The 24,002-nt window shown below is 39.4% G+C and overlaps 2 protein-coding genes across 10 annotated transcripts in view; both read left to right on the top strand.

Annotated features, from left to right (window-relative positions):
• Positions 1–24,002, top strand: part of CAST (calpastatin) — a 125,002-nt gene that overhangs the window by 5,017 nt on the left and 95,983 nt on the right. For 7 of the 9 annotated variants that reach the window (XM_033400713.2, XM_049707070.1, XM_049707069.1 and 4 more), the window contains exon 2: positions 10,219–10,281. The exons of the other annotated variants lie outside the window; for them this stretch is intronic. In XM_033400713.2, coding sequence (XP_033256604.1) covers positions 10,219–10,281 — 63 coding nt within the window. The remainder of the gene's footprint in view (positions 1–10,218; positions 10,282–24,002) is intronic. 9 annotated transcript variants of the gene reach the window in all.
• Positions 1–24,002, top strand: part of RHOBTB3 (Rho related BTB domain containing 3) — a 975,233-nt gene that overhangs the window by 891,154 nt on the left and 60,077 nt on the right. The window lies entirely within an intron of this gene.

Raw genomic sequence — 24,002 nt, 5'->3', positions numbered from 1 at the left:
TAATGTTTTTAAAATTTTTTATTGTGGTAAAATACACATAACTTAAAATTTACCATCTTAACCATTTGTGAGTGTAAAGTTCTGTGGAATTAAATACATTCATAATTCTTGTACAACCATCACTACCATCTAGCTCCAGAACTATTTTAATCTTGCAAAACTGAAACTCTATACCCATTAAACAATAAATTTTCATTCAATTTACATATTTACATTTGAATACATAGGACTGTATTCAAGTATCTGTGTTCCTTATCATTTTTTTATTGTATTGTAAGAACACTTAACATGAGATCTACCTCTTAACCACTTTTTAAGTTTATGGTACATTGTTGTTGACTATAGGTACAATATTGTACAGCAGATGCCCTCAAGATTCATCCATGTTAAAGCATATGTCAAAATTTTCATCCTTTTAAAATGGCTGAAATATATATATATTTGCTTATCCATTCATCTTTCAAGGCACACTCAGGTTGCTTCCTGGTATAGCTATTTTTTGAGGAACCACCTTACTGTTTTCCACAGTAGTTGTACCATTTTACCTTCCTATCCTCAGTACACAAGGGTTCCAATTTCTTCATATACTTGCCAACACTTGTCCCACTACCTTCTGACCTCCAACATCTCTGGTGAGAAATCTGTTTACAACCTTATTGAGTATCCCTTATATGTGATAAATCATTTTTTATTGCTGCTTTCAAGATTCTCTCTTTGTCATTCCAATAGTTTGATTGTAACTTGTCTCCATGTGAACTTTGAGTTCATCCTACTTGGATGTTGAGCTTCTTGGTTTACGTTTTTCATCAAATTTGGAAAGTTTTAGGTCATTATTTCTTAAAAAAAATCTTTTTCTCTCTCTTCATTTTTTTGGAACTCTCTCAATGTGTAGGTTAGTCTACTTGATGGTATCCCTCAGGTCCTGTAGGCTCTATATACTTTTCTTTAATCATTTTTCTTTCTGTTCCTGAGACTCAATAATTTCAATTGTCCTATCTTTAAGTTCACTGATTCTTTCTTCAGCCTGCTCAAATCTGCCTTTGAATCCCTCTAGTGAATTTTTCATTTCAGTTATTGTACTTCTCTGCTCTAGAATTTTTTTTTTTTGGTTTCTTTTTAGGTTATTTATCTTTTTATTGATATCTCTATTTTGTTTTTACATTGTTTTCTTGACTTTCTCCACACTTCCTTTAGTTCTTTGAGCATCTTTAAGACAGTTGTTTTAAAGTTTTTATCTAGTACATCTGCCATCTGCTCTTTCTCAAGGACAGTTTCTGTTTTTTGTTTGTTTGTTTTTCCCATTGAATGGGCAATAATTCTCTGTTTCTTTGCATGCCTTGTGATATTTTAGGTTTAAAACTGGACACTTGAATCTAATAATATGAAAGCTTTGGGAATCAAATTCTCCTCCTTCCCCAGGGTTTGCTGTTTTGTTTTGCTTTGTTTTGTTTTTGATTGTCATAGGCTGTTTTTTTGTGCTGTTTTTTTCAGCCACAAGTGTACACTTAAGAGCTTCTCAGGTCTTTTCTGATCCTGCACTTTCCCTGGGCATGAGCAATCGGTGATCAGAATACAGATCCCCAGTATTTGGAGGACAGAGTCCTTTTTGCCTTTCTGGTTCCAAGCTGCATGCTCTAATGCACAACTGCTTGCTGTGAGTTGGGAACGGGAAATGGGCAGCTGCTGCTGAGCTGAGCCGAAATTGATGGAAATTAACCAAAACTTACCATTTAAATCTTCCCCTGGAAGTTGCAAGTCTTTGATAGACTCCAGAATTTCAAAATAGTTATATCAGACACATTCTGCCAGGGAGATTTTTGTCTCGATGGGAAGATGGGAAGATGGATTCCTGGTGCCTCCTACTGCACCATCATCCCAGAATCCTCTCTTTAAATTGTTTTAAGGATTGAAATCCTATTAATGTGATTCTAAAGCTCTGTTCTTCAAGTTATCTCATAAAAACTTACCCAGAAAGCTTTGCAGCTACCATAAAGGGAAAAAAATCAAGTGTCTTTCAGTTAAGAAAAATGTACAATAACTCCATCCAATGAGTACCTTTTATGTAAGTGCCTCCTCAGATGGGAGAGTCATTTAACCCAAGAAGAAAAAGGGTCTATGGTTAGAGTTTTCGTAAAATTTATGGAATTCATTCTGACTGTGGGGAACTTATAGAACACAGAAATGATTTGGTAAAGGCCAACGATGTTCACAGTTGCTTATCGTCCACCTACTATGTGTCAGGTTTCATACTGTGAGCCGTGGACACAAAAATAGTGCTGATAGTACATTTCTGGTTTTTTCTTGCATTTTTCATAGATAAAAATCACAAGCACATCCTAATGACTACTATAAAAGCAGCAAAGTAACTATTGAAATTCTCATGGCATCATCTTTGACTTACAGGAAGTTCAGAAAGCCTTACTGAATGTGGGCCCCCTAAGCTAAACATGGCAGAAAGGCAGTCAACGCTTCTTCTGAAAACTGGACAAAAAGAGGGTGTGCCCTTACCCTGCCACCTGGGCATATCCACCAGAATGTTGAAATATTAGAGAAAAGTGTATGGAGTTCAGGTGAAATATGGGGATTTCAGAATTATAGCTATGCAGTTAATCCTTAATATGTGTCTTCTTTTATGAGAAGCCCAAAGAAGGTTATCCTATATTTCTATGGTTTGATAACAAATGTTTCTAGAGAAGAAGAAAGATATCATGTATCACACCTTTCATTTACTTACTTTTAAAAAATAATTATTCTCCCCACAACACCTAGCCCACAGTGGCTACTCACTGATTATTTTTTTAGTAAATGAACTCTTCCTCTGACACTAGCCTTCTCCATTAGTTTGGGGTTTTCAGTATTAAAAACAAGTAAAATGGCTAGGATATTCCCTTTGTGTGACTCCAGGGAGGTACATACTCTTGAGATAAGACTCAAAAATTTTTTAAACTTTTTATCACAGAAGAGAGAATAATATAATGTACTCCTCATGTACCCATCACCTTCTATAATTATTAACATTGTAACATTGTGCCTATCTTGCTTTATCTATCCAACTCCCAGACCCACCAACACACACATATGCACACACACATGCACCACACCCTGACGAAGTATTTTATAGTATAGGAATTGCACATTAAACGTTATCCCTGTGACCAGCTTGGTATATGTTGTTTGAAAAATGAATTATCTATTCCCTGTGTACTTTGTTTCCTTATTTGTAATATGGAAATATGAGACTAATATAATACAGTGTCCTGAGACAGGCAAAGTACTAAACATAAAGTTATCAGATGAATCTGGTTCCTCTGTACTTATGAAAAGTAAAACACTAACTTCTCTGCTGTATTATTTACAGCCTTAGAAAATGAAACCTTAAACCTTTGCTTACTTCTCATATTCATTTTATTGTCTCATAATTAACCACAATCAGATTGATGCCAGAGAAGAAGAAGGGAGTGGAATAACTTTTATTGTATTCTTGAAATGAAGGAGGCAATGGGCCAGGCTCCTCATTAATATCAGCTTGTTTCATAAGTAAGCCAGCCCCTGGGGTAGACACCATTACCTCCATTTTACAAGAAGAAAACGGAAAGTTTATATTATTTGCTGAAGGTCACATAGCCTTTCAGACCCACATTCCTTCTGTCTTATTAGAGTTTGTCAGGGAATGGAATGCAGGGAGTTGGTTACCCAGGTAACAGAGAGGCTGGGAAGCCAGCTGGGGTGGATGAGGCAAAACAGAGATTAGAAATCTCAGGAAGCTGCTACCATTCCAAGACTGGAAAGAAAGAGGGAGAAGCAGGATCACCCTGCAGAAGCTGAAAGCACTGCTGGCCCATCCTGCAGGAGACCCTACTGGAGGGAGCCAGTACACATCCCTGCTACACCAACTGACCAGGGTCAGGGCAAGGAATCCACCTCAGGGCAAACAGGTCCACATCTACACCAGGGAGACTGTCTTAAAGCAAAATCAGCTTTACAACTTGGGCCTCTGTTTGTTTGCTGAACAGTCTTGTTTCAGAAAGCAGAATACATACAAAAATAGATTTTAAGGGATTTTGCAGGAAATATCAATTTGCACATTGTCTCTTAATTTTTTAAGCTATTTTTTTCAACTTTTAAAATCTTTTATCTTGTTTACTAACCTGAAAAGAACGAATGTACTTCTCAGGGAACTTTTAGAGGTTTGTGGAAATGCAGTCATTCAATTATGAATTATTTGTCACATCCCCACCACAGGACTAGAAAAAAAAAATAATATAGTTTACCATCTGGGGACTTCCCTGGTGGCGCAGTGGTTAAGACTCCACGTTCCCAATGCAGGGGGCAACTAAGAGTTCGCATGCCACAACTAAGGAGCCTGACTACCGCAACTAAGGAGCCAGCGAGCTGCAACTAAGGAGCCCACCTGCCACAACTAAGACCCAGCTCAACCAAATAAATAAATAATAAAATAAATAAATATTTTTTAAAAATTTACCATCTGGTTGAAAAGGCAAAATATATGTTTATGAAGTAATCAGTAAGCAGGAGCGTATACAATAAAGTGCTAACTTGTTTGCTTTACTAAGAAGCTAGAGACTAATATGCAATATGAAGGTATGGTGTGCCATTAATAGGGCTAGTCAGGAAATGTTGGGTTGAACACAGGAGAGTGGGTTCCTGCATTGAGCAATCGGTTTACCCAGGAGGCCCCGAGCTGCGCTGGCCTGCCTGACCTGGGGAAGCTCCCATGGGTGCCGACTCAGTGGGGTGATTGGAGGAGCAGAAACATCCACTTCCTGTTGTGGTGCCCACAGATCTCCTCTCCAAACAGTGGTTTCCAATCCTAGCTGCATATTAGAATCAACTGGGGAAGTTTAGGAAAATATATCTGTGCCCACGCTCCCCCTGAACAAACTAAATCTAAATCCCCGGACTCTGGTTTGAGTGTTTCCAAAAGTGCTCTGGGCGCTTGTGACCTGCACTGAAAGATTAGACCCGTAGCTAAATGAAGGCTTTCTGATCCTTAGGAAGCAACCCACCCACCCCCTTCCCTTGACAAGCCTTTATCTCTGTGTGCAGCGGTGGAGCAGTGAGGGAGCTGAGCTGTGTGCACTAGAGTCCAGAGGGCACCAAGATTTCATTGCTTCGTGATTTTTGCCACAGCTGTCACTGGACATGCAAATATTGACCTCTATTGGCATTCTCCAAGTTGCAGAAGGAAAATCTTCAAGCTGTTTTCAAATAACCTTTCCTGTTTTCTTAAACAGCTTTATTCAGACATAATTCATAAAATATCCATTAAAACATACAATTCAGTATTTTTTAGTATATTCACAGGGTGGTCCAAACATCACCTCAATTTAATTTTACAATGTTTTTGTCACCCCCTAAAAGAAACTCAGTACCTTTTTTGAAAAAAATTAAGCAGAGGCATTTCAGAAGCACACTAGCTTTTGGTGCTCTTTCATAGCTGAGCTTGGATTTGCAGAAGCTCGTTTTTTGTCTGTCTTCTTTCTTATTTAATATGTGTAGAAGTTTGATTTTTATCTTATCCTGTGATGTATACCCTTGTCTGTGCATGTATCAGGGTGTATCTAGGTAACGATGGGGAGGGTGCCCCAAATGCTCCAGAGTGGAAGACTGGCGCTGGCACAAATCCTTAGCTGGGTGAGAGCAAAGCTCCAAGCTTTACTGCTCCTTGCTCCTGTTGATTTCCTGACAGGTTTATGCGTTTGCTATGGCAGAAAATTTTATGCATATTAATGCTATCTTCTAGAACGAGGACAAAGGACAGCTGTACTTACCAAATATGTAGTGATGCCAGGAGGTGGAAACAGTTTGGAAAATTATTCCTTTTTAGGCAAGATAGCAAAACTTTTATCTGATATCTTCCCTGCCTCTGAACTCCTGTCACTCCATTCCTTCATCTATCTTCATCTTGGCTCCAGTGTTTCCTGTCTTCTGGGGCCTTATCCTCCCAATGAAATGTTTCCTGCCTTAGGGCTGGTATCTTGCACTTCCTGTCTTTGCCTCCTCTCCAGCTTCTAATACAGAATGAAACTTATAAGCCTTGTGTGTCTGATTAATTTTATAAAAACAAACCAGTTTTAGAATAGGAAGGTTTTGTTGATTTGGGGCGTTGTTTTCTCTTTTATAGCATTGGATTGAGACTTTCTTGATGGGCATCAAAAGTTTTTAGCTAGCTTTTGGGGCTTCCCTGGTGGCGCAGAGGTTGAGAGTCCGCCTGCTGATGCAGGGAACGCGGGTTCGTGCTCCGGTCCGGGAAGATCCCACATGCTGCGGAGCGGCTGGGCCCGTGAGCCGTGGCCGCTGAGCCTGCGCGTCCGGAGCCTGTGCTCCGCAACGTGAGAGGCCACAACAGGGAGAGGCCCGCATACCGCAAAAAAAAAAAAAAAAAAAAAGTTTTTAGCTAGCTTTTAACTAGCCTGGTCTCTGGCCCACAGACTTATAATCCTGATACATAATGTGACTGAGGAGGATCTTACGTTTCAGATCCTTATTTCTTTACCCATAAAACGAGCTGCCAGTGTGTCCCTAGAATTTCTGTGGCAGTAAAGGAGACCACATAGGGGAAATGCCCAGCACTGGGCTTAGCACAAAGGAGATGCTTAGAACATGTTAGTTTCTTTCCCCTCTTACAGAAAAGTCCTTCCCAAATTTTTCAGGTTTGGGGTTCAGTTCCCAACCTATCACTCCTTCCCTTCTCCATGTTTCTCTCACCTCTTCCCAACCCACCAGCTATGTGTAGTAGTAGTAGACGAAGTTTTCTGTCTTCACTCTTTGAAAGACTTGCTGCAGGTTCCTATGCTGGATCAAATTTGACATATATCATTCCCAAACATTTCATTTCACCAGCAGAATGGAAAGTATGTGGAAAGTACTCAGTTATTCCATGAATTTAAAAATCAGTCACCTTGAATTTCAGTGAAAAGCTATAACTGATTTTATATCATTAATAGACTCCTGAATATTGAGTAAGCCCCAAGAAATGGTCAGGGCAATGATTCATTTATAAAGTCGCTATTTACTGGATATTGAATGGTATTAGGTGATTCTTATTAATTCTGTTAGAGTTTTGTTGGAGTGATGATGTATTGTAGCTTTATGTAGGAAAAAGTCCTCAAATTAAGGAGATGCTTGATGAAATGTTTAGGGGTAAAGTTTCAGGATATCTGCAATTTACTTTCAAATGCAGGTACATATACAAATATAGATAGATCTTTGTCCGTAATATAAGCAGATATGGCAATATACGGCAACAATAGTTAATAGCTGTTGAATCTAAGTGATGGGACTATTGACATTCATTGTATTATTCTTTCAACTTTTCTGTATCTTAGAAATTTTTTATAATAAAAAAGCCAGATTAAAAAAACTGGAAAAATATGATCCATACAGTTCCTAAAAAATGTTGCCCTTTCATTGTGTGATTTTTATGTCATTATATCATTATGCTTACTCTATTGAGAGCAAATATATCTTTTGAAATTACAAAATACCAATTCTTATAATATATAATTTTTATGTTGTCATTATATCTCAACATTTTAAAAAGCATTTGCTATATATATATATCACTCTCAAACTATTATTTGGAAACTGCATAATTGTGAGGGATTTGAGCATTTCAGTGGAAGCAAATAACTGATGATGTTGGTTAACCTGGAGGACTGCAATTTTGAAACACCACCGGGAAACAACTTTATAAATGTTTTTAAGTAAAACATCTATCTACCTGTATTTTAGAGAGAAAAGGCTGTCTGCATGTTTACTTTAAGGTAATAAATCATAATATATGTTTGCCAACGAGCAGGAAGCGGAGTGGGACCTTGCGGAGAGCATGGAGCCTTGCTCTAGACGAGAGCCAGTTGCCTCTTTAAGTTTTCTCATTTGTAAAATGGAATAATCATATTTCCTACAAGTAAATGAGGCACTCAAAACAGTATGCTCAGTGGATATTGTTGTTATTAGGTATTACCTATATCTAATCTGAAAAAGGTATAGAATTGGTGATAAGAAATGAATGTGATATCAGTTCTAAATTTACCAGCTCTGGAAGGAGACAGATTGGGTAAATCTGCGTCATTGTAGACCCATCCCTCTCAAATTCTCTCTCCAAATGTTGAATAATTCTTCCGCCTACTCCAGCCTTTAAGAATCTTTTGCTTACCAATTATTCTAAAACTTATCCATGGGCTTCCCTAGTGGCGCAGTGGTTGAGACTCCGCCTGCCGATGCAGGGGACACGGGTTCGTGCCCCGATCGGGGAAGATCCCACATGCCGTGGAGCGGCTGGGCCCGTGAGCCATGGCCGCTGAGCCTGCGCGTCCGGAGCCTGTGCTCCGCGACGGGAGAGGCCGCAGCGGTAAGAGGCCTGCGTACCGCAGAAAAAAAAAAAAAAAAAAAAACTTATCAATTACCATCTAGCTCTGATATATATATATGTGGGCTTTTAAATGCCTCCTGTTTTTTCAAGATCCATTAATTACTCAATACCGATTGCTCTCAACTGTGGACAAACTCTTGACTAGGACATCTGGGTTAAACGAGCCCTGCAGAGAGCTTCATTCACCAAGCTGCTGTAGTCTGCCTGCTTTTCTGTGGGGTCTACCCACTAATCCATGAGAGGCTTTTGTCTGGGGAAGAATTTTCCATTCATGAAATTGATTTCTTTCTAGTTTTTTATGCAAAGAACTACTGAAAGATTTCACCCACATGTCTAATATTGCTTGGCCTTTTTCTTTTTTTTAACAAAAATATCTGTTGATATGATCAAAGGGAATATTATCTTATTTCATTTATCATAGTATAGTGACAAACAATAGATTTGAAGTCAGAAAACATGCTCTGCAAACTTCTCATTTACTAGGTGTATGTCCTCACTAAAAGCACATCACATGACTTTTATTCTTAGTTTTCTTAATCTATGAAATCACACGAGCCTCTTTTTTTGTATCAGATAAAAGTGTATATGAAAGAGCCTTGTAAATAATAAAGAATGATAAAAATTATTACTATTATTGCCATTCTTTTTAATTCGAATAACTTAAAGTGTCCTACATATTCAGGTTGTGATTCAGCTCTAGAGAACATAATGGGATTTTATGTTTTGATTTAACTAAAGGTGATTGGGGTCGAACCCAATGGTGAGCTTTTTATTTTCTTATATTTAGATTTCTTTTCCCACTTTCTTGCACATCCCACATGTGCAAGAAATGAAATAATTCTTTTTTATTTTTTTATTTTTTATTTTTTTTGCGGTGCGCGAGCCTCTCACTGCTGTGGCCTCTGCCGCTGCGGAGCACAGGCTCTGGACGCACAGGCTCAGCGGCCATGGCTCACGGGCCCAGACGCTCCGCGGCACGTGGGATCCTCCCGGAACGGGGCACGAACCCGCGTCCCCACCATCGGCAGGCGGACTCCCAACCACTGCTACACCAGGGAAGCCCTGAAGTAATTCTCTGTACCCCCTTTTCAGGAACATACGATTTTTTTTTATTTCTCAAAAAAATTCAATAATCTTCATGGCTTCTTTTATCTTATCAAAACAAATGAACATGTGAGCTATTTGAAGCTTTCACGTACCACGTAAAAATATTTCCTTTAATCACCAGTGTTCTAGTGAGAAAAATAATTCTGTTTCAGAACATAATGAAATTCTAAAGCCATAGTTAATGAAAGTTGCAGGTATGGTCTTTCCAGTGCAGGATTTATCTTTCTGTGTTGGTAAATACTCAGACAGAAAGAACTCCAGAGAATTTCCAAGAGCCATTGAAAGTGATGGTTGATAAGGGGTGGCCCTCCCTTGAGTTCATGCTGAACTGAGGCTTAAGTAATGGCGTAGGCTCAGCATGGTCCTCAGACATCTCATCTCCATGAGGAGCCAGGTGTCTCTTATGCTGGCAATTTGGGCTTTAAAATTCCATGAGACATTTTGTAGGAGACGAGATGCCACCTTAGCATCACCATCAGATCTGTCTGGTTAATTACAGACTGATTTTCTGCATCCCAAATGAATGTCTGTAGCTTCCCTTAATTTTTGAAGGCCACCTACGTTGGTATCGAATTATCAAAAATTCTCAGGAGGAAGATGAAAGGGGTCCTTGTTTTTACAGTCTATATATTTAGCCCTTTGGGATTAAAGTCACTATTATATTATCTTGTATCACCTCCCTCTATTAAACATTATCTTTTTAAATACTTTTATAGCATGCCGATGGAAAAACCAGTGGATCGCCTTCAAAGTCAGGAGAAAAGAAAGGATCAGATGAGGTAATTTCCACAATACTGGGTTTTCATTTTCTCTTGTTTTTAAATTGTGAATTCTGTCTTGAAGTAAATAATGAGGTAGCAAATATCTCCTACTGGAATATTGGTAAATTTAATTTTAACTACGATTTGATTTAACACTATAAGTGGAAATCATTAAAAATAAATTAAAAAAATAAAGTTCCTTGGAGAGGAACATCTAGAAGTTGTTTCTGTTCAGGAATAGAACTCAGTTATTTAGGGTGTTTTCCCTGTAGGAATTGGTGAATCTTAACTGTTTTTTGTTTGTTTTGGTGAACGAAACATGTAGGAGGGGAAACCAAATGCTATAGTTGAAAAGGAAATCTTTTTTTGTTGTTTTGTTTTTTTGTTTTTTTTTTTTTGCGGTGCACGGGCCCCTCACTGCTGTGGTCTCCCCCGCTGCGGAGCACAGGCTTTGGACGCGCAGGCCCAGCGGCCATGGCCTACGGGCCCTGCCGCTCCGCGGCACGCGGGATCCTCCCGGACCGGGGCACGAACCCGTGTGCCCTGCATCGGCAGGCGGACTCTCAACCACTGCGCCACCAGGGAAGCCCCAGGAAATCTTTTTTTATGAGAGTCACTGTGAAAGGAGGGCAGTGATAACCTAGATCAAACCAGTTATTCAGGTTCATAAACAAAAGGGAGAGAAAAGGACTATTTTTACTTGGATCCATTCTGTGGAAATACTAGTAAAACCAAACCTCCTCACTTTGAGATGTGTTTTCTTTGAGCCTGTGAATTTCTTCTTTCACTGAATGATGCCTCATTATGTGCACTGTTAACATGGCCTGCTCTCCATGGAAGAGTCATGTGAAAGTTCTATCCTCCAAAAGGGTACTGGGCTTGCCTTCCTTTTGCTGCTTTTCACATTTTAAATCTCAATGGAACATTCATCTTCATTCAGTAGAAATTGTTATCATTTCCAGTTTGTAAAAGAGCCAGGTCCTGAAAGGTAGCTGGAAATTTAGAAAGCAAAAAGTGATCATTTTATTTTTCTCTATATTATTAACGTGTTTCCAGAAACCTAGAATCTAGCTCCTCTTTCTGCTTATTTGCTGCAGTTTTGAAATATTCAATATATTTCAATATATTCAGTATGAAGGCCATTATGACTAGAACTTGCTATGAATTCTGCACTAAGGTTTTGTCCACAGCTGTCTATTATTGTTTCCATTACCAACACCCATGAAAATATATTTTAGATTATTTCTTACCACGCAAATTTGCAGTAAGGTTTTGTACCCATGGAAGGCAAGATTTCTTTACAAAGTAAAAATAAACTTTTATTAAGATTTTATCCTGCTTCTTGGTTATATTATTTAAAAGTTTTTTCCATGGGAAGAATACCACATTTTTCCCCTTTTACTAGCATGAAAATCTATATAATATCACTCAGTTCCCCATCAACCCTACTCTTTAAATATATTCCCAGATATCTATCAAACTATCAAATAGTTTCCTGTTTGAAAACTATAGTGTCTCTTTTTTCTCCAGACTAGGAAATAATGTTTTTAGATGTTATTCTCTATTAATATTTATCAAGTTTAAACTATTTGCACAAAAAAGGAAATCTTCTTTTCCAGTACAATCAAGTGGATAGTGACCTAGTTCTTATAGGATTATTCTCAACAATTATGTTATTATGTGGAAGCTTAAATATTATGCCTTGAATGTACAGGCATTGTTGGTTTAGGCAACAACTGCTTGCCCAGTGATAGGTCTTTTATATATCCAGACTATAAAGTGCCTTATTTTCATATTTATAAAGGGCCTGGGAAAACTGATAAGTAGTCCTGTTATCAATGCAGCCAGGGGAGAATTTGAAACTTCTGTGTCAGTATGATGACTGTACTTTCAGTTTTTCGAAACTGAAAGGCTGAACTTCCACCTTGAGAGAAGAAAGAAAGAATTTTTCTTTTCTTTATCAGCAATTCAGGCAAGTCTGACATTGTTTCATAACACTTCTGAGAAATTCAGATTTACAACTCTTGCACTTGTGCCAGAGCCTGGTCATGTTGGTCTGTTCTGCTCCGTCCCAGCTGGCAGAAGAGAGGAGATAGAGGCTTTGCCCTGCTATCAGGGCATAAATCACTGCAGAGATTCAGATAGTCTGAGACTGAAGATTGTTTATTATCTCACCAAATTCTGCCCAGATCTATTTGATAGTGTGGACAGATGTGTGGGTGTGATAACTTGGTAGTCGAGTTATATTTCCGATATGGTCTGTCTCTAAGGAATCTCTAATTCTTTATGTCATGTGCAGTTAAGTCATTGATGACATACTATGGCCCTGGAGACAATTCAAGGAAACCATCCTACATTAGACGTTATTTTAGCCTTTATGTTCATGATTATAAAACCATGTGCAATCTGGACTTGTAATCTGCCTATCCTACCACCCACAGTTGGCTACCATCCTTTTAAGATTACCAGAGAAAGGTTTCCCCAAACTGATTCTTTCTCCCAAATATTTTCTCATCTACTGCTCTGTTGAACAAGAAGTAAGATTAAGAAGCTTAGTCTGGGTTTTTGGTAATCCATTTTCAAACTAGCATGTGCCTCCAAAGGGTGAATAACTTGTTGTCCCCAAGCATATGCAAACATACTGGTTAGGCTTCCAAGGACAAACTCAGGCCTTTGAAACAAAGTCAGTTTGAAAATGTACTTTCTATGCTCAAGGGTACTTCTCAGTGTTTTTTCCTTCTCCCTTTATTGTTCTGCTGCATTTCATTTGGAGATGCAAGAAAAAAGGTATAGAGGAGGGCTTCAGGAAGATTTAACCCGGAGTAAAAATGATTAGGGTTAGGCAAGAACCATTATTATATTGTCATATGTAAAAATATCTGGGGATGAATGCAGCTGTGTGAATTTCAGAGCTCTTTTTCTCCTGCTACCATAAATAGCTCTTACTTGTCTTGAGTATGACCCCTATACAACCACTAAGTGATCCTAGGAGGTCTGCAGCAATTTTAATAGACTCTTGCAACTAAAATATCATATTGCATTTGCAATATAAATGCTTGAGGATGGAATTGAGTGTCTATGAGAATTTTTTTTTTTTTTTTTTGCGGTACACGGGCCTCTCACTGTTGTGGCCTCTCCCGTTGCGGAGCACAGGCTCCGGACTCGCGGGCTCAGCGGCCATGGCTCACGGGCCTAGCCTAGCTGCTCCGCGGCATGTGGGATCTTCCCGGACCAGGGCACGAACCCGTGTCCCCTGCATCGGCAGGCAGGCTCTCAACCACTGCGCCACCAGGGAAGCCCAGCAAATGTTATTTTAAGGGGTGATAGGTTATTACAATCTCTTGTCTGTTTTAACTGTGGGGAGTTGATTGTGGCTGGACAAGTTCATGTCCCAGTGACAAGAAGGAGGCAAAGCTGAACAGGTGCCCCAAGGGCAGTCCCACCTGGCTTACCTAGAGATCCAGAATCCCCTGGGTGTCTGATCTGGAAGGCTAAACTCACTAAAGGAAGTTCCAAAATCCTTTTCAACTGTAGTTTCCCCATTTTTTAGTTCTAAATTTTGATTTATTTCTTCATTGACTAGAACATTTTTAAGATAATTTTTTTCTGCGAAGGAACACAGATGGTGATTTTCTGTGTCTGTGTGGATCCTAAGCATGTTTTTCTGCTGGCTTCACACAAGAAATTAGTACAAAATTGTACATTTTTGGGTAACAGTTCTGTTCCCTTGAAGTTCAGTACCTGTTGCTCCATGGTCTTCTGACTTTTTGTGCTATAGAGAAGATGTCTGGGGAAGCCTTATATTTATTTTTAGAAAGTATGTTTTTCCTGCTTCGGTGCATATGCGGTTTCTTTTTCTTTTATTCTTACAATTTAGAATTTAGTATTTTCTTATGTGGAGCCTACCAAATGGGTCTACAAGAGCAATCCATGAATTTAAGTTCAAAACCTACAGTTAAAATACCAGACATTATGTAGACATTCAAATAGCCTATTTATCCTAAGACATGTATTCAGGTTGAATTCTGAGAAAAATGCGGGTAGTTTATAAAATTCAGGAGAAAAATGCTTTGCCATTATGAGACCACAGTGAGAGCATCTTCTTTCTCACGTGCTGTGGAAGCTTTGAAGAGCCACACTCCTAATCCAGTTAGCCTGCCACCCAGTCCATGGTTCCCATGGAGGCAGCACATTGTAGTGGCTGAGTGCAGACTCTATAGAGTCCCACTGCATGGACTTGCTCCCAGCTCTGCCACTTCCTAGCTGTGTGTTCTTGGGCCAATTACTTTGCTTCACTAAGGGTACCTTCCTCATGTGTAACATGGAGATAACAATAGCCTCTGCATAAGTTAATGTGAAGATCAATGAGACCAAGCATATGAAGTGTCCAGGACAGTGCCTGGGACACACAAAGTGCCATATAGATGCGAGCTGCTATTATTGTTGGGCCTTATTATTAGTACTATTACTAGGCAATGAAGAGAACTTTGTTTAGCAATAAAAGTGAGCCCCTTATTGATTTCTAACCAGGACTCAAATTCTTTTGTTGACTACATATTGCCAAGCCTTTCCCATTAAAAAAGGAAGGAAGTTTGGTAGTTCATTAAGCTTAGTAGTCCTTTTGTTTCAAAACAACTCTGTGTAACACCCAGAAACATATGCCAATTGCTAGAAAGTACAGTCCCTCTTTAACAAAGAATATGAAAATAATGTGCTTTTAGATTAAGAATCTGTGATATACAAAATGTTATATAAGTAGTAGGGAGTGGCTAATAAAAATAGTTAAGCATTTTGCCTCTATAAAAGAACATATAAATATATGAACATTATATCATGCAGCAATAAAATACCCTTCGTTCTTGCACTTTGGAGTAATGAGCCTAATTGCCTAAGATCGTAGGTCCCACCAAAATTGTCTCTGAAGAGTGTACCTTATAGCATAGGAAATTGGAATCAAAGTTAACAAAATATCAAAGGAATTGAATAGGAGTTAAATTTATTGACTTTAGAATAGATCATAAGTCCTGGAAACCTGATGGACAAGTCAATTAAATATGAGTCCTGAAATATCCTGTTTTAAAGTTTTTATTTTTTCAGTCTTATCTCTAGACTTTATTAGCTTCTCAAAGATACAGGAATGACTGATTCAAAAGGGATGAAAGGGATGATAACCTGAAATTGTGCCCATAGCAAGATACCTGTGTCATCTAAGGACTGAATATGTATGATTTCTGTCATAAAGTCAATAATATTTTATCATATACCAAATGTACATAATAGCTTGTTGGCCTTCCAAAAACAGTTCATTCGTGAAGTCAAAATCTCTCAGCAAGTTGACGTCATAAAGTCTTTTATGTTTCAATCAGCATTATTACAGAATGCTTAGTAAATGTGTAGAGCGCTGATTTAGTGTCATAAAAAATTATTAAAAACTCTCTATCCCTCATCTTCTAGGACATTATGTGAGATGATGCAGTGATTCTCAAGTTTTAACATGCCTAAGAATCACCTGGAGATAGTATGAAAATTTCAGACTCCTGGACCCCATCTCCAGACATTCTGATTTATCAGATCCAAGATGGGATCAGGGAATCAGTATTTTTACCAGTCACCCCAGGTGACTCATATCTTCTGATGGTGGTCTTCTGAGCACATTTTGAGTAACACACATAATTCTTATGGCGTGCATAACACAGTTCCTGGCACACATGAACTTTTCTTCCTTTTTTCCTCTTCTCATTTCCTTTTTCCTTTATTTTTAAAATGCCCCCCACCAACCCCATCCCCCTTAGCCAACTCTGCTTTACCGTGTCCTGGGGACAGGGTGGCTCTGAAGCACATCAAGGGTGCTGCAGTTTCAAGGGATCATTGAACCACATGGGAGGCTTTGGTTGCAGGGAGCTGGTACTAACCCTCTTTCTTCCCACTTCTCCTAGGACCTTGTTCCTTCAACTATTCCCTCATTCGTTTTACTCTTTATTTAATGACTCCTCTTTAGACTACTTATCGGTTTAGTCTTCCTCATCGTAAACCATTTAAAAATATTTCTTTTGAAACTGCTCAAGCTCCCATTCCATCTTCCTTTCTAACCCTCACTGCCAAAATTCTTGGTTGAAATTATCGAAGAAAAGAGTGTAGAGAGAGAAGAGAGAAACTAAAAGCAAACGTTGATAAATGCCAGCATGGAGGATGTAGGAAGGAGAAACCAGTGAACAAGTGAAAGAAGAAGCAGCTAAAGGGGTGGGGGAACCTGGATGTTGCAGTGCCATCTGTGGGGAGGCTGGAAGAAGGGTCTAGGCTGATAATAGTTCTAGAATTGTGAGGGCTGAGGAAAGTTTCTTGTTTGGAGACTGGGGTATTGTAGGTTCCCTTGGGAGCTGTTCCTGTTATGATTAAGTGGATTGAGTAAGTGGGTGCTGAGTAAGTGGAGATTCTGCATAGATGACTGTTCTCTTCCAATGTACATGCATTTATATAGCAAACATCAGATAAAGCAAAAAAAAAAAAAAGTTGAAATCAGTGTTCATTTACACAAAAAGAGATAAGTGTGACCAAGATGGCATCACACGGTACAGATTTCTTGGATTGTTTGCCAGATGTTCACAGGTAAATTGATTCATTTATCACAATATCAAATAAGAAAGACATTATTTGGAAAGCACTCTGGAGTGAATTCTAAACATATGTGTATCTTAATCATTAAGAATGTAGACTTCCTGGTTAGCTTTTCACAGTAAGGTTGGCACCCCTGTTCTCTTTCTTTTGCAGATCAAGCCTTCTTACTCCTAAGTGGTCTAATTTGAGCTCAAGATGCAGAATATTTGGACTTTAGTACATTGCAGAAATATATCACTCTGAAATCTGCAAATACAGTCTCAAAGAAAACACTTTACTTACAGGAAACTGAGAGCTAAAGTGATCTCATATTCACATTCCAATTTTGGTTTCACTTAGTGCTTGGGATAAAAATTACTTCTCTGAATACAATTTTGTTACTTTTTTCTCAGCTTACTTTCTTAAAACACTGAGTAGACTCAGTAAAGTCTGAAACCATACATCTATTTCACTGAAAAGTGAAAGCCGAGTAGAAAGCTGAATGGCTAAATTTTTAAATAATGCATTTAAAAAATAATGAGAGGGTGCTTCCCTGGTGGCGCAGTGGTTGAGAGTCCGCCTGCCGATGCAGGGGACACGGGTTCGTGCTCCGGTCTGGGAGGATCCCACATGCCGCGGAGCGGCTGGGCCTGTGAGCCATGGCCGCTGAGCCTGCGCGTCCGGAGCCTGTGCTCCGCAATGGGAGAGGCCACAACAGTGAGAGGCCCGCGCACTGGAAAAAAAAAAAAAAAAAATGAGGGTTCTTACTACCAGCTATGCGATGAGACGTTGCTGAATTGCTTGTTATATAGATCTGGTAATAGCTGTCTTACTTTAAACATACACTTCAGGGGACACCCGGTGGTTAAAAGGAGTAAATTTCTTGTACAGTGTTCAGTTGGAATAAAATATTTCTTGTCTCAGCCGTGATAATACCTTGCCAACTTTGTTTTTCTGAATGAGCATATGTTAGGAGTGTGTGTGTGTGTGTGTGTGTGTGTGTGTGTGTGTGTGTGTGTGTTTAAGAAGAAAGGGCTTTGATTTTGACTTTTATATAAATTTCTTCAAATATTTGAAAACTTAAAAATTATAAGATTAGAAATGCTAAAAATATGATTAAACTTTTCCTTTAATGAAGACATAAATGGTATTTAGAAATGAGAAATAAGTGACTGAGAGTCATGAATAAGAAAAAAAATTTAATCTTTTTGACCAAGAAATTCCAATTCTAGGAATTTGTTTCAAGTACATAATCAGAGGTGTACTCGATAGCTATGTACAAAGATATTCTCCATAGCTTTATTTACAATAATAACAAACTAGGGGAGAAACAAGTGTACAGCCATAATGAATTGGTGAAGTTACAGCACAAACATAGTGACTAAGGCATCTTTAACACCATGCTTTGCAGAACATGTAACAGTGGAGGAACATGTTTATGTTATAGGTAAAGAAAAATGATGAAAGACCAGCAATTCCATGTATTTAACAGATTGTGCATATTTATGTATTTGCATAAAAATAGAGAAATAACTGAAAGTAGTTGTCTTGATTGGTAAGATTTGGAGTAATTTACGTTTTCTTCTTACTACTTTTCTCTTTATTCTAAATGTATTTTCTTTTAATCAGAGGAAAAAGAATAATAAACAGCATAGATAGTAAAAGAATAATGGAAGAGAGTGTTTTAACAATGATCAAAACTAAATCTATGCATCCGTCTGCTTAGACCTTAAAGGGAGAAGTGTTTTACATGTGCGTCCGTCTTTTTCCTTTGGAACCTTCCAGAGTAAGGAGGCTGCCACCACCGTGTGTGTGTGCGGGCGCGTGTGCATGTGTTTGATTAGAAGTGCATCTCTTAGATATGGACAGAGAATTAGGATTTAAGCACTAAGGCAGCTTAGAGGGCAAGGATTTTTTTTTTTTTTTTTTTTTTTTTGACTGCGTTGGGTCTTTGTTGCTGTGCACGGGCTTTCTATAGTTGCAGCGAGCAGGGGCTACTCTTCCTTGTGGTGCTCGGGCTTCTGATCGCGGTGGCTTCTCTTGTTGCAGAGCATGGGCTCTAGGCGCGCGGGCTTCAGTAGTTGTGGCACGCGGGCTCAGTAGTTATGGCTCGTGGGCTCTAGAGCACAGGCTCAGTAGTTGTGGCGCACGGGCTTAGTTGCTCTGCAGCATGTGGTATCTTCCCGGACCAGGGCTGGAACCCATGTCCCCTGCATTGGCAGGTGGATTCTTAACCACTGCGCCACCAGGGAAGTCCCAAGGATTATTAATTATTTTTAGTTTATGGTCCCTTCAAAATCCGATGAAAACTGATCTTTTTCTCTGAAAAGGACATACATATGTGAATACAAGAATGCAAAAAAAAAATGTGACATACAACTTAAAGAGGTTTAGAGATACACACCATCCCCACCCCTGAGGTGGGGGCGGTCTTGTCGAGTAGATATATTCAGGAGGCATCATCTAATATTTTCCCAGTTGGCTTGTTGTTGATGGCTGAAATTCCACCGTTAGCAACTTCCTTAAACTTTGAGTTAAGCATTGCCTTCCCTTGGGTCCTCTTTTAAATTGTGGATGTTCCTAGGAGGGATAATATATTAATTATTAACACTTTGGTGAGAAGTAGTTTAATAAGAGGGAAAACGAATTATGTAAGAACTACTTTTATAGATTTGATAAAGGTAGTAGAGAACTAGCGATCATTTGATATTGACAGCTAACACATATGTAGGCATTACACACACACACACACACACACACACACACACACACACACACCCCTTACAAGCACCCCATTCTCCTGATGAGGAAATTGAGGCACAACTTGATTAAATGACCTGTCCAGGTTCACACAGTTATATAAGAGTGGAGCCAGGATGGAACATACTTTCCAGAGTCTATACTTTCAACTAGTATCCAAAACTGTTCATAAAATTATCTATTTTCAGAATTCTACTTAAAGCCACCTCCATAGACTTTCTTACCACTGTTGTCAATTTTTGTAACTCACTTCTCTAACTTTTCACTGCCTTCTTTCTTCCTTGTATTATACCCTCTTTTTACTCAGGAAGATCATAAAACAAGGTTAAATCATTCCCATTCCTTTGGATCTAAAATGTAAGTGTAGGCACAGCTGCTCCCTCCTTATGGATAGTAAATGAAGCGGGGAAGGAAGCTAAGTCACAGCAGAGGTAGAGCCAGGAGAAAGATAGCGTTCTCCTGACTCCCAGTCAATGCAGCCATCTCGAGACTAGAAAGACATGAGATAGACCACTTCAAGGACTTCCAGTTGGAGATAATGAATGGCACTGAGTAATCAGAAAAAAAAATTCAGTGCTGGCCACCATAACGTGTGTTATTAAGGGCTTTGTGGAGGCGATGTTTCATTCACTGAGTAAATTTCTATGTTAGGTTGTGAGTTAATAATAAGACATCATTATGACCTATTTATCAGTGTTTCCCAGGGGACTAACATATCCTATTTACCAAATTGCATTGGGGGTAGCACCCATTTATACTTCCTTCTGTAGTCATAGCAACTTGTACTTGTTTGTAGACTACTTGGAACCATGGTGTAAACGAACATTTGAGAATAAGAGTCACAGCCTTATGATGCTAGTGTTGGGGTACCTGACCTCCCTTTGAAAGACGTCTTTTCCTAGATACTATTTTCCAATAAAGCATGTGTTTTCATGTGGACACACAATATTTCTTTTCATTCTAGGGGGTGACTATTAACTAATGGAACTGATTTGTCAACAAATGTGTCAAAACATATATTTTAATGAGAATTCTTATCCTGAAAAATACTACATTTCATCAAGCCTAGGACACCACTGATCTAAAAATGCACTGATTAGAAAATGCTAAGAAAGAAAAAAACTGTCAGCTAAAAATAATGTTGAAGTTTCTGAAGACCATTCAACAAACAGGATTTTAAAAATGGCTTGAGCAATTATTTGAATGTGTTAGCTACCAAGTTGAACCCTTGAGGGTTTCGATGTTCATTTAATGCAAACATTCTTGTGTATTTGTGTGCTCACAAATTCTGTCAAATATAACATCTAATCTGTTATGTAACGGATTATCTCAAACTAGAGAATCCCTAGCCTGCTTTCTCTTGAGGGCTATTACTTTGGTGGAAATGTGGACCAGCTCCCTTTCTCACACTTCGGGGTGGAGAAGAGAATCGCTGGATTGGAACCTTCAGGAACTCTTTGACACCTTCATGGCAGGGAAGGGCACTGTGTCTTAGCTGGGGCAGAAGAACTCTCACTCACAGGTTGACTTCATTATCACTGGAATCTTTGGGGGATGGGAATCTAAAACCTAACTTGACCCTTTCTTCGTACCCAGCTCCTCACTCTTAAAAGGTATTTGTTGAGCTTCTTGGATTGGTGAGTTTATAGTTTTGATCAAATTTGGAAATGTTTTGACCATTATTTCTTCAAATATTTTGTTTTGTCTCCTCATCTCTCTCTTCTTTGGAGGCTGCGGTTGTATATGTATGGGCTGCTTGGAGTTGCCCCACAGCTCACTGATGCTCTGTTCCCTGTCCTCTAGCCCTTCACTCTCTGTTTCATTTTGGATAGTTTCCATTGCTAGATCTCCAAATTCACTAATCTTTTCTTCTGCAATGTCTCATCCGTTCTTAATCCCAGTGTATTTTTTATCTCAGACATTTTTATCTTTAGAAGTTTGATTTGGGTGGTTTTTAAAAAAATATTTGCTATGTCTCTCCTGAACATACTTTTAAAAAACTTTTTCTTTTGAAATAATTATAGATTACCAGAAAGTTGCAAAGATAGTATGGCTGGTGCCGTGTATCCTTCACCCAGCTTCCCCATTGGTTACATCTCCTGCAACTACAGTACAATAGCAAAACTAGGAAACTGCCATTGGTACACGTGTATATAGTTCTATGCCATTTTGTTACATGTGTAGATTCACGTAGTCAGCCCTGCAATCAAGATACTATGCTTTTTTGGGCTTCCCTCGTGACGCAGTGGTTGAGAGTCCGCCTGCCGATGCAGGGGACGCAGGTTCATGCCCCGGTCCGGGAAGATCCCACATGCCGCGGAGCGGCTGGGCCCGTGAGCCATGGCCGCTGAGCCTGCGCGTCCGGAGCCTGTGCTCCGCAATGGGAGAGACCCCAACAGTGAGAGGCTCGCGTACTGCAAAAAAAAAAAAAAAAAAAAAGATACTATGCTTTTTGAACATTATATTTTCCTGTGTTTGGAAAACAAAGTTGTATTTTTCTGCTTCTATGCATGCCTTGTAATATTTGATTAGATGATAAACAGATATGAATTTTATATTGCATTGAATGTTTTTTATTATTGTTGCTTTAAGTTTTCCTGAGCTTTGTTCTGGGACACAGTTAAGTTACCTGGAAACACTTTGATCCTTTGGGGTTTGCTTTTAATCTTTGTTTGGCTAGAACAGAGCAACCTTTAGAGGAGGCCTACATTTTCTTGTTTGTTTTTTCTTCTTCTTATTCAATTGAACCTGTGCCCCCTGCAGTGGAAGCGTGGAGTCTTAACTACTGGACCACCAGGGAAATTCCAGTCCTACATTTTCTTCTGCATTCTCTACCCAGTGATTCTGACTGCTGGAAACATGTCCTATTCCTGGTCCCTGGGAGCCCCTGTGATTATGCCTCTGCTCCTTATGGGTGGTCTTTCCCCAGACTCAGGCTCTCCTCACAGGCATGCACATGCAGATTTCTGGAGCTCACTTTTGTAGCTCTCCTCTCTGGCGCCCTCCCTTTGAGCCCCTCGAGTGCCCTTGACCCTCAAACTCCCAGCTCCATCTCCTCAACCCAGAGAGACTGACAGCCGTTGCATGATCCGGCAGCTGGAAACTCTGCAGGCAGTAAGCTGTGGCGATCACAGGGCGCCCCTGGTTTGTTTCCCTCGCAGGGAATACTGTCCTTGCTGCCTGGTGTCCAGCCTCTGAAAACCACTGTTGCATATAATTGTCGAGGGTTTTCTTTAGTTATTTAAGGCAGAAACACTCCTTACTTTTTAATCCAAATTTTCTTACATAAGAACATCATTAATGTAAAAAGGAAACAAAGCTGTATTTGAAAGGAGGCTGTGGCCCAGCTTACAGACTGAAGTACCTTCTTTTACTATGAAGTTGAGTTAAATTTTTCTCCTTTATAAGCCGAGTCACCGACTTACTTCTTTGTTCATTTACTAACGAGTTTTAGTGTTCTCCAGATATTTTACTAATATATGTGCCACCAAGGCTGTTGAAATCACCTGTTCCATATCCTGTCCTGACACCCTGTAGTACCTCAGCAGGGTCCTTGCCACTCTCAGGAAACATATTGAGGTCATGTCTATTCCTGCAGATCTTGTTGACCCTAAATCACACCCCACACACACACGCCCACACTCACACACTGTGTGACAGTGACGACACCTATGGGACCTATCAGAGCAAGGTCCAGAGGGGCCGTCATCTTTGACAGCTGATGCACGAATATCAGGACCTGCTGATCTGGCTCTGGTCGGCCTAACTCATTAGGTAGGCCTTTCAGCATCAACCCTGGAAGTGGTCCCGGGTTTCCCTTAGCTAGCATTTATTGAGTAATCATAGTATCTCTGACTGTGGGCTTAGATGCATTGCATTTATACTTTCACGTAATCTCCAGACCTCACACAAGGCCAGGAACAGGACGTGTTCTCACCAGTCGGAATCACTGGGTAGAGTACTCAGAAGGGTATCATTGCTGAATTGAAAACAAATTACTTCTATCTGAAGGCTGCTCTTGTCCAACCTAGCAGTGCTTAAAAGCAAACCTCAAAAGGATCAAACTGTTTCCAAGTAACTGCATCCATTAATAGAATCATGGCTAGTCCTAAAGAAAAATCACTTTCTATCCAATGAAGAAACAATTCTTTTTCTATTATATAAATAACAAAAGCTCATAGAAAATTCTCAACAGCCACTAAGACCCCTCATGAGTTGAAATTAGATGCACTGGGGTTGCCCTGGAGAGATGAGTCTGTCCCATTGCTACCTGTTCAAGGCCTTGGCCCTTTCTCTTCAGAGCGGGATTTTCCAACATGTGGGCCACAGAATTCAGGCCATACCTCATCTCATTTAATCCTCTCAGTCTCTCTCTGAGGTACAAG

This window comes from Orcinus orca, chromosome 3 (genome assembly GCF_937001465.1).
Source record: "Orcinus orca chromosome 3, mOrcOrc1.1, whole genome shotgun sequence".
Classification (NCBI taxonomy): domain Eukaryota; kingdom Metazoa; phylum Chordata; class Mammalia; order Artiodactyla; family Delphinidae; genus Orcinus; species Orcinus orca.
Note: the sequence above shows the minus strand (reverse complement) of the source record. Positions and strands in the feature narration are given on the sequence as shown.